We start from the raw sequence: 10,303 nt of genomic DNA, 5'->3' as shown, positions 1-10,303 counted from the left end.
ACACACACACACACACACACACGTACACAAAATAAGCCAAACGCAGAACTCCCAGCAATCTGTATCTCCAAAAGAATGGAAAATGGTCATTCCAACAAAAGCATGTACATGAATGTTCACAGCAGCAGCACTCACAAGTAAATGGTAGAAACAGCCAAGAGTCCTTTGACAGATAGATGGGTCCATATAGCGGATTCATTCACACGCTGGACCATGACAGCCACCAAAAGGAATGAGGCTCTGACACAGGCCACAGCGTGGATGACCTTTGAGGACAATCACACTCAGTGAGAGAAGCCAGATACAAAAGGACACACAGTCCGGGCATGGTGGCTCATACCTGTAATCCCAGCACTTTAGGAGGTCGAGGCAGGCAGATAACCTGAGGTCAGGAGTTCGAGACCAGCCTGGCTAACATGGTGAAACCCTGTCTCTACTAAAAATACAAAAAAATTAGCTGGGTGTGGTGGCGGGCGCCTGTAGTCCCAGCTACCTGGGAGGCTTGAGGCAGGAGAATCGTTTGAGCTGGGGAGGCGGAGGTTGCAGTGAGCCGAGATTGCGCCACTGCACTCCAGCCTGGTGACAGAGCGAGACTCCGTCTGAAAAAAAAGATCATGCTGTGTGCGGTCTCATATCCAGGACAGGTCAATCCACAGAGGTAGGAAGGGGATTTGCGGGTGCCAGGAGCTGGGGAGGGGATGAGAGTGACTGTTGATGAGGATGGGACTTCCTTTGGGGGTGATTAGAATGTGCTGACATTAAATAAAGGTGATGATTGCACAAAATTGTGAATGTACTAAATACCTGAATTGTGCATTTTAAAATGGCTAAAATGGCCAGACGTGGTGGCTCACGCCTGTATCCTGGGGCTTTGGGGGGCTGAGGCAGGAGGACCGCTTAAGCCCAGGAATTCAAGGCTGCAGTGAGCTATGATTGGGCCACTGCACTCCAGCCTGGCTGGCAGAGCGAGATCGTGTCTCTAATAAATAAACAAAATGGCTATAATGGTAAGGTTTATGTTGTGTATTTTACACAATAACACAAAACCGTGGCCCACCCAAAGTCAGTGTACTACAAAGTGGACTTGAACCCCCGTGCGGACACAAGTTGAAGGATGAACTGAGCAGCCGTGACTGTCCCCTGTGCTTCAAGTCCCCGATGTGTGCTGAGCCCACAGTACACAACTTCAGGTGGGGAGAGATGGAGACGCCTGCCCTGCCATTGACTTGCTCTTCGAACGGGGGCACGTTTGGGCTCCTGTCTCCCTATCCGAGAAACTCCGAGGCTCTGCTAGAGGTAAGAGAGCAGGCCTGGCGCCCCCAGCAGGGATGTCATGGGGGCCCAGGCTGCACCTTCTGAACCCTCCACATCACCCCAAACAACCTTACACACTCACAAGCTTAAAACACACATTTTACTTGTTTTTATTTAAAAAGTCCGGATCCAGCAGTGGGAAGGGACCACCCCCACCAGGGTCCCTTGGCCGGAGGAGGGCAGGATGGGCAAGGCCGGCCCCCACTCATCTGGGGTACAGGCATGCGGGGGACACCCCCGGTAAGTCCCCACAAGGTAGCTCTGTGTGGCCTATGGCACAGACCCCCTATAGTGAGTAATTTGGGGGGTCCTGCTGTGTGCTAGGGGTGGGTTTCGTCTGCCCTGCGTCCCGGGGGTGGCCCAGAGGGCCAGTGGAGAGCCAGTATAGCGTATGGCTGTCCTCCGAGGAGGCGCACCTGCGGCTGTGCGGTTCTTCTGGGTGTAGCGCGCAGCGAGTGCTTTTTCTGGGTTCAGGGGTCTGGGGAGACTGAAAGCTAAAGGGATGCTGCAGAAATTTAATTTTAGGGGGGGCTGGAGCCCCCAAGGTGCAAGATGGGACCAGGCCCCAAAGGGTGGACCCCCAGCCTCTCATCCACGGGGTGGGGTGGGGCAGGGCCGCGCCCACAGCTTCTCCTCTGCATCGTGGGCCCCGCCCACTCCTCACAGGTGCTCGCTGAAACGAGAGAGCGGAGGGCCTGGGATGAGACCCTCATCATCTCTGGCCCCCACCCCGGCCCTGGGGAACCCCAGAGGCCATGGCCCATCAGCTGCTCCAACAGATGCCAGGGTTGGGGTATAGGCGTTGAACCCATCTAACCCGGGCACTGGGATCCACCCTGAGAAGCTTTGGGGAAGTTCTGGTGCCCCCGAGTGGGTCCTGCCGGCTCGGGGGGTCTGGCAGAACATCCCCGGCCATCCCAGCACTGGTGCATGGGGCGACCGCAGGTCGAGTCGATCCCCCGGGAGGTGGTCTCCTAGTAAGATCATGCTGTGGAGCCCCAGCCGGCAGCCCCCGCGGAGCTGGGGAACCGCAGGGCGGTGACACCTGGAGCCAGAATCCCGGCCCCGCCCCGCCTCGCCCGGCACACACCTGGCGACCTGGGCCAGGATTTCCTTGATGCGGACGATGAGCTTCTCGTGCTGCGCAGGGTCGCGCTCGATGGCTCCGTGCAGCCGGGCCATGTAGAAGTCCAGAGTGCCCAGCGTGGGCGTTTCGCCCGTGCCTGGGGGACAGGTGAGTGGGTGAGGCAAGGGTGCCGGGAAGTCGCGGGCGGGGGCTCCAGGGGCAGAGGTAGGGGGTGACTCAGGGCGGGTTGCGCGGGCGCTCGGAGCTCAGGACCGGGCCAGAGCAGGAGGGGCGCAGGGTGGGCTAAGGTCAGCCGGGCCTGGAGGATGACGGGGACAGGGGCAGGGTGGGGAGGCGGGCGTCCAGGGTCGCTGAGGACAGTCACGGATGGAGGGAACGGGGTCGGGGAGGGGGGGATGACACTGGGGGGCTGGGGTCGGGGGGGAGGGGAGGGGGGGGGCAAGGGGGTGCTCAGTGGTCAGCAGGGCGTGGGGAGGGATGGGTGATGGGGGCGTAGGGAGGTGGGGACGTGGCGTGGCGAGGCGAGCGGGGAGGCCGGGTCAGTGCTCAGGCTGGTCGGGGGCTGGCGAGGGAGAGGGGCTAGCGAGGGTGGGGCCGGTAGGGAGCGGTGCCCGGAACCTCCGAGGTAGAGACACAAAGGGGCTGCGGGAGGAGGGGATCAGGTGTTCGCGGGAGTCGGCGATTCAGCGGGGACAGGTCGGGAGAGGTCGTGGCAGGGAGACGCGGTCGGTGTGGGCGAGGCCGGGGACAGGGCCGAGTAATGGGGCGCGGAGCGGAGCTCGGAGGTGGTCTGGGAAGAACCAGACGGAGTAATGGGGTAGGGGTGCGGGGGTGGGGAAGGGGGCGGAGCTGGGGGGGGGTTGTGTGTGTGCGATGAGGGCGGGGCAATAGGCGGGGCCGGGTGACTGCGGAAGGGGGGACGGCGCGATGGGCGGGGCCGGGTGACTGTGGAAGGGGGGAGGCGGGCGGGGCTCGGTGACCCGGGCGGGACTGGGAGATGGGGGCGGGGCCCTCACCCGGCACCGGCAGTGAGGCGAAGCTGGCGGTGAGCGCCTGGCGCACGGCCTGGAGCTGCTGCTGCAGCGCCAGCGTCCTCCGCTCCTCCAGCGCCAGCTCCTGCTCCAGACGCTCGCGCGCGCTGCTCATGCTCTGCGTGTGCCTCTGCAGCACCGCGTTCTGCTCCTCGAAGGCCACGTTCATCTTCCGCAAACGCCTAAGCTCCGCCTCGCGCGCTGCGCCGGGCGTAGGGGGAGCGGGGTCAGAGCCTGCGCCTCCCCTCTCCCCCACCGCCGGGCTTTTGCCAGGGACGTGCCCCTTGCCCAGGCTTCCCTCACTGGGCTTCCCTCACTGCGCCGTCTGCCTCCTGCTCCACATCAGCTGCTAGGGCGACGGCGCGCACCTGGGCGCTCATAGGAAACCTCCCGATCCGTCTCCTCCAGCCTTGGGGCCCTCTTGGCCCACGCCCCGCTCCACTACCCACTCCCACGGAGTTCGCATCAGGACCGCAGTTAACGCTCACCTTTGTTTTGGTCCAAGAACTCTTCAGTGAAGATGGGAACATCGAAGGTGGAGAAGCCATCGCAGTCCCCACCCTAACAGGAAGGGACAAAGTGGCAATTTTGCTGGTGGTAGGGGGCAGCCACGCTTTCTGGGTGTGTCCCAAGCCTAGGAGGGTCTCCTGGGGCACCCCGGGTGGGAGTGCCACCAATAGCGTCCCCACGGTGCAGTGGTACCGCCCCTGCTTGCACACATCTGGGCGTGTGGCGATCGCTTTCTCCCCGGAGCTCTGGCTCAGGGTTCTGGAAGCCTCCAGACCTTTCTCCCCCAGGTGCTTTGAGAAGAGGAAGGTCGCTTACCTTGTGTCCATTCAGGAGGGTGTTCATGAGCCCAGAGCCTGAGTCTTCTGGCGGGGGAGGGGAAGGGCAGAGTCAGCCTCCCAGGCCTCCAAGGACCATGCCCTGCACCCTAGGTCAGTGCTGCTCAGCCGACTCCAGCTCCCCACCTGAGTCCCCCGCGTCTGGGCATCCCCCATCGCTGCAGCGAGTGAGCCCCCTTCACTCTGGTTATGTATCTTTTCCCCGCCCATCCCACGGGACTGTGCCCCATGGAGCCGAGGCCCTGCCTGGGCAGAGGTCGCACCCCACAGAGCAGAACCCCAATTGCTCGCACCGGCCCCTCTCACTTTTTTTTTTTTTTTTTTGAGACGGAGTCTTGCCCTGTCGCCCAGGCTAGAGTGCAGTCATCTTGGCTCACTGCAACCTCTGCCTCCCGGGTTCAAGCAATTCTCTGCCTTAGCCTCCCGAGTAGCTGGGATTACAGGCACCCGCCACTACACCCAGCTAATTTTTGTATTTTTAGTAGTGGGGGGGGGGGGGTTTCACCATGTTGGCCAGGCTGGTCTTGAACTCCTGACCTCAGATGATCCACCCACCTCGGCCTCCCAAAGTGCTGGGATTACAGGCGTGAGCCACCGCGCCTGACCCCTCCCACCTTTCTTGATCTTCTTCTCCTGGATCTTCTCCGTGCACATCTTATAGGCTTCCGACTGCTGGTAGGCCCGCAGCTCCTTCATGTACTGCTGCTTCTCTCTCTCGGCCTCATCCAGGTACCGCTGGGGAACAGCACCAAAAGACCTGAGGCAGGGGAAGCCTCTAACGCCAAGACCCAGTCTTCATCACTCAGCTTTCACAGCACCCTCCCCTCTCCTGAACCTTCCATAGTTCCCTATTCCCTCCAGACAGACAGAACCGGCTCCTCAGCCTGTTGCTCAAGGACCTCTGAGCTCCCACATCACTTCCCATGCCCCAGGCTCATCCCCAACTCCCGCCCTGACAAGATACTCCTGGGCGCCAGAGTCATGGGCAGGCACCCAACCTCCAGGGTATGTGGATACCTAGACTCCCTCCTGCACCCGTTTTTCTCTTTGAAATTTCACTTACAGGGGTGCAAAGCGGTGGTGGCTTTTGTTACATTTCCGTGATGTTTTTGCAATTTTTAAACTAACAGTATATGAAAATCAGATTTCACAAAAAATCCAGGCCTTATCCTGACTTCTTAGACATATCTTTGTTGGTCACCCAGTTTTCGATCTGTCTTGCCTCTTGCTAGCCGCGCCCCCAAAAGCTGGTCATCGGCTGGCCATGGTGGCTAATGCCTGTAATATCAGTACTTTGGGAGACTGAGGTGGGCAGATCATTTGAGGTCAAGAGTTCGAGACCAGCCTGGCCAACATGGCGAAACTCCATTTCTACTAAAAATACAAAAGTTAGCAGGGCGTGGTGGCCGGAGCCTGTAATCCCAGCTACTTGGGAGGCTGAGATAGGAGAACTGCTTGAACCCGGGAGGTGGAGGTTGCAGTGAGCCGAGATCACGACACTGCACTCCAGCCTGGGCAACAGAGCAAGACTCCATCTCACACACACACACACACAAACTGGTCATGGGTGGGCATTTCACCAGGCAGAAGGAAAAGCCCTGCACGTGGAATCCTTTGGGGGTCGGGGCTACTGGTAGTACGGGGGTCCGCCGGCCCTGCTCAGCGCCCCGCTCACCTGCTTCTCCGTTGGCTGCAGCTTGCTCCACTCGGCGCCCAGCATCTTGGTGATCTCGGGAAAGGGCAGATCCGGGTGGCGCGTGCGGATCTGCTCGCGCCGCTCGTTCAGGAAGCGCACGTAGCCTGTGACCGGTGCCTTGGGCCCATTCGGCAGAATCTTCTTCCGCTTCTTGCCCTTGGGCCAGCCGCGTTTCTTCACCGGCTGCAGAACCGGGCTGCGTCGTTGGGAGGGGGGCCTGGCGTACTGGGGCGGGGCTCAGAGGGACATGGGCGGGGCCTAATGCTGTATGGGCGGGGACGGGGCGGGGCCTAGTTGGGAGGAACAACCCGGAAGAGATGGAGGTAGGGCCCAGTCAGGAGTCAGGACACGGTGGTTTAGAGGGGTCCCTGGCCAGGGATGAGGGGATCCCAGAGACCATGGGCCGAGGTTTGAGCACAGGGATGGTGTTTACTTAGATTGTGGGCGTGGCCTCTGCTTGGTGGGCGTGGCTTCTTGGAGAAAGGGCCCACAGGACCATGGGGAGGGTGCCGCCCCCAAGGAGTGGAAGTGGGCGGGACCTTAGAGTGGGCAGAGCTGGCATTGTGTGGTCGGCGGGGCCTGGACTTAGGGAGGCAGAGGACCTGTCAGGGGCGTGGCAGCTCGCACGGGGCGGGGTCTCAGCTTCCGGAGGAAAATCTGGGCTGTGGGCGGAGCCACAAGCAATTCAAATCCAGCCTGGGGCGGGACTTAAAGGCTGGGGCCGCAGCCCGGGGCCTCCCCCAGCTCAGCGCAGGGACTCTCACCTCCTCCTCGTGGGACCCCTTCTCGCCGGCGCGTGGACCCTCGCCGCGCTCTTGCTTGACAGCCACCACGAAGCCCCCATGCTGGCCCGGAGCCTTGCCGCCCGCCGGCCTGGAGCCAAGGATACCGAGGTCAGCCCCGTCCCTAGAGCCTCCCCTCCCCCAAACGCCTACCCCAAGGCTTTTAGACCCCCGACGACGGGGCTGCTGCGAGAGTACACGAGCCCGAGGAAGCAGGGTCTGATGGGGTCAGTATCCGCGGAAGGTGGGACAAGCGGGGCTCCTGGGAGGGGCTGGAGGCCGAGGTGGGGTATGCAGGATTGGATGGAGGGAGAAGCCCCCTGACCCAGGTTGGGGGCGGTCGAGACCCCGGCCGGGGTGACTGGGGCGGGGGTTCAGGAGCTAGGGCTGCAGCCGGGAAGGTAGCGAGGGCGTGGGGAGGGAATCGGTGCACTCACGCGGCGGCCGCGCCGGGCTGCTTGGGGCCGTGGGACATGGCTGCTCCGGGCCGGACCTGGAACACGAACGCGGGCGGAGTTGAGTAGCGCCTGGGCTGATTGATGGCGGACCGCGAACTGGGGTATCCCGTGATGGAGAGCCCCGGGATGCCGGGCCCGGAGCGCTGGGGGGGCCGGATCCGGGGGCGGGGAAGTCCTCGAGGGCGGGCGCCCCAAGAATCCTTTGTTGGGCGATTGCCTCCCGGGAGGCCTGGGCCGGTTCCCCCCGGCCCAGGAAAGACCCCGGCCCGGCCCTGGGACCCCCGCACCCCCGCCCCCTCGCAGGGCCCGGAGTTCCGCGGCTGTTTTCACCTCCAAAGAAACTTTCCCGGACCTCCCGACTGCGCGACGCTCCAACCAACCGCCCGCAGCCCAACCCCGCCGACGGCCCCGCCCCTCCCCGCCCCCGGCATGCTAATGAGGCCTCGGCGAACGGTCCCATTGGGTGAGGCCTTCCCCCGGGGCGTGCCCATGCAGATACCGATCGGCGCGCCGGCCGGCGATTGGCTGGGGAGGCTGCTGAGCCGCGTGGGAGGTTGGTAAGGAAGGCGGCGGGCGGTGCGTCAAGTTCGGCTGCGCTCGGCTGCGCTCGGGACCAATCGGGAGCGCGTGGCGGACTTGCCGGGCGGAGCCTCTTAAAGGGCCAGTAGGTGAGGCGCCGACTCCTCCTCCCGCTCTGAGGGCGATACTCCCAGCAGCTGCCGGATGGCGCGACCCGCGGATCCGGGTCGGGCCCCGCCCCGGTTGCCATGGGGACGGAGGTGGGTTTGCTAGGGTTAAGTTCCTGCGAGGCAGCCCCCAGCCCTAGGACAAGGTGGGACCTGTTCTTAACATCCTGCAAAACCTATCGGAGATGTTTCCTATTTATTTATTCAGTTTAGAACCCCCGACATCCGGATCCGAGGGCTTCTGGCCACAGGGGCGGCTCTCCCAGTGGGATCTGGGCTTTCCCTCCTGTGCAATGGGGACATCGCACGATGTCCAGGGCATAGAGGCTGGGATGCTGCGAAGCTGAGAACGGGGTGTGGGTCAGGCAGGGGGTGGGGTTGGGAGCTGGGCTGGAAGTATTTGGGGAAAGATAGTGGTGAAGGGAGGTTGCAAGGACCTGGTGAAGTTGGGTCAGGATGCTTCGCTCTGGGGGATCAGACCCAAGTTGGGGGCTGCTCACTTCCTCTTTTTTTTTTTTTTTTTTTTTTTTGAGACGGAGTCTCGCTCCGTCGCCCAGGCTGGAGTGCATTGGCTCGATCTCGGCACACTGCAACCTCTGCCTCCCGGGTTCAAGCAATTCTCTGCCTCAACCTCCCGAGTAGCTGGGATTACACACGCCTGCCACCACGCCTGGCTAATTTTTGTATTTTTAGTAGAGACAGGGTTTCACCATCTTGGCCAGGCTGGTCTTAAACTCCTGACCTCGTGATCCACCTGCCTCGGCCTCCCAAAGTGCTGGGATTACAGGTGTGAGCCACCGCGCCCAGCCCCCTTCCTCTTCCTCAAGTCCGCTCAAATGTCACCTGCTCAGCCAGGCCCTCTCCTCTGATTTTTTTTTTTTTTTTCTCCGTAAGTCGGTTTCCTCTCTGTGGCCTGCCTGTTTGGTTCACAGCAGTGCCCGTGGTGGGTGTTCAATACACATTCATTGAATCGTTCAAATGTCTAGGAGGCAGATGCATTCAGCTGCTTTGGAAAACAGACTGGCATTTCCTCAAAGGGTTAAATAAATGTGGAATCACCATGCAATTCAGCAGTTCACTCCTAGGAATATACTCCAGACAACTGAAAACAGGTGTTCAAACAAAAGCGTGTACACAAGCGCCCATAACAGCGTGATTCATAATAGCCAAAAAGTGAAAGCAACTCAAATGTCCGCTAACAATGTATGGATCAATGACGCGATATATCCTTACAACAGAATATTATCGGCCATAGGCTGGGTGCGGTGGCTCACACCAGTAATCCCAGCAGTTTGGGAGGCAGGCGGATCACTTGAGGTCAGGAGTTCGAGACCAACCTGGCCAACATGGTGAAAACCCAGCTCTATTAAAAATACAAGCCGGGCGCGGTGGCTCACGCCTGTAGTCCCAGCACTTTGGGAGGCCGAGGCAGGTGGATCACGAGGTCAGGAGATCGAGACCATCCTGGCTAACATGGTGAAACCCCGTCTCTACTAAAAATACAAAAAATTAGCCAGGCGTGGTGGTGGGTGCCTGTAGTCCCAGCTCCTCGGGAGGCTGAGGCAGGAGAATGGCATGAACCCAGGGGGCAGAGCTTGCAGTGAGCCGAGATCGTGCCACTGCACTCCAGCCTGGGCAACAGAGCAAGATTCCGTCTCAAAAAAAAAAAAAAAAAGGAAAAGAATATTAGCAGCCATAAAAAAAAAGTAGCGAGTCTCTGACACAGGTCACAGCATGGATGTACCTTGAAGACATCACGCTCAGTGAGAGAAGCCAGACACAAAAGACCACACAGTGTGTGATCAAAATGTTCAGGACAGGCCCATCCACAGAGACAGGAGGGGGACACATGCGTGCCAGTGGGTAGGGAATGGCTGCTGAGAGGGATGCGGTTTTCATTTGGGTGATGAAAGTATTTTACAATTTGATTTCAGTGATGCCTGCATGACTCTGGAAATATACTACAAGCAATGGAATTGTATGCTCTAAATGGGTGCATTATATGTGAGTTAAGTCTCAATAAGCCCGTTGTCGTAAGATGCAGCCCGGGGCTGAGGAAGGGGAGCTGGCCCTGGTATCTAGACGGTTCCACACGCCAGACCTGGCTCTGTTGCTTAATCAGCTGTCTGACCTCCCAGGCCTCCCCTGTGTCTCTCTGCTGACTTAAAAATAGTCCAGGTGAGGCCGGGCGCGGAGTCACCCCTCACGGCCATAGTCAATAACAAATTAATGGTACATTTATTTGTTTATTTATTTTATTTTATTTATTATTATTTTTTGAGACTGAGTGTCACTCTGTCACCAGTGCAGTGATGCGATCTCGGCTCACTGCAAGCTCCACCTCCCAGGTTCATGCCATTCTCCTGCCTCAACCTCTGGATTAGCTGGGACTACAGGCGGCCGC

The 10,303-nt window shown here is 60.0% G+C and overlaps 1 protein-coding gene across 3 annotated transcripts; it reads right to left on the bottom strand.

Moving 5' to 3' along the window:
• Positions 1 to 1,400: 1,400 nt before the first annotated feature.
• Positions 1,401 to 7,609, bottom strand: HMG20B (high mobility group 20B). 3 transcript variants are annotated; one of them, XM_025366416.1, is made up of 10 exons: positions 7,544 to 7,609; positions 7,193 to 7,248; positions 6,738 to 6,846; positions 5,953 to 6,198; positions 4,892 to 5,012; positions 4,258 to 4,304; positions 3,921 to 3,993; positions 3,418 to 3,633; positions 2,405 to 2,537; positions 1,401 to 1,987 (listed from the first exon to the last, which is right to left on the bottom strand). In XM_025366416.1, the coding sequence occupies exons 2-10, from the start codon at positions 7,228 to 7,230 to the stop codon at positions 1,975 to 1,977; spliced, it is 996 nt and encodes a 331-aa protein (XP_025222201.1). In that variant the 5' UTR covers positions 7,231 to 7,248; positions 7,544 to 7,609; the 3' UTR covers positions 1,401 to 1,974. The 3 variants fall into 3 exon arrangements, with proteins under 3 accessions (XP_025222201.1, XP_025222202.1, XP_025222203.1); XM_025366417.1 differs by having other exon boundaries at positions 5,953 to 6,156; XM_025366418.1 differs by having other exon boundaries at positions 4,258 to 4,301; positions 5,953 to 6,156.
• Between the last annotated feature and the right edge of the window lie 2,694 nt (positions 7,610 to 10,303).

Source organism: Theropithecus gelada, chromosome 19 (genome assembly GCF_003255815.1).
Source record: "Theropithecus gelada isolate Dixy chromosome 19, Tgel_1.0, whole genome shotgun sequence".
Lineage (NCBI taxonomy): Eukaryota > Metazoa > Chordata > Mammalia > Primates > Cercopithecidae > Theropithecus > Theropithecus gelada.
The sequence above is the reverse complement of the archived record's forward strand: the minus strand, read 5'-3'. Positions and strand labels throughout refer to the sequence as shown.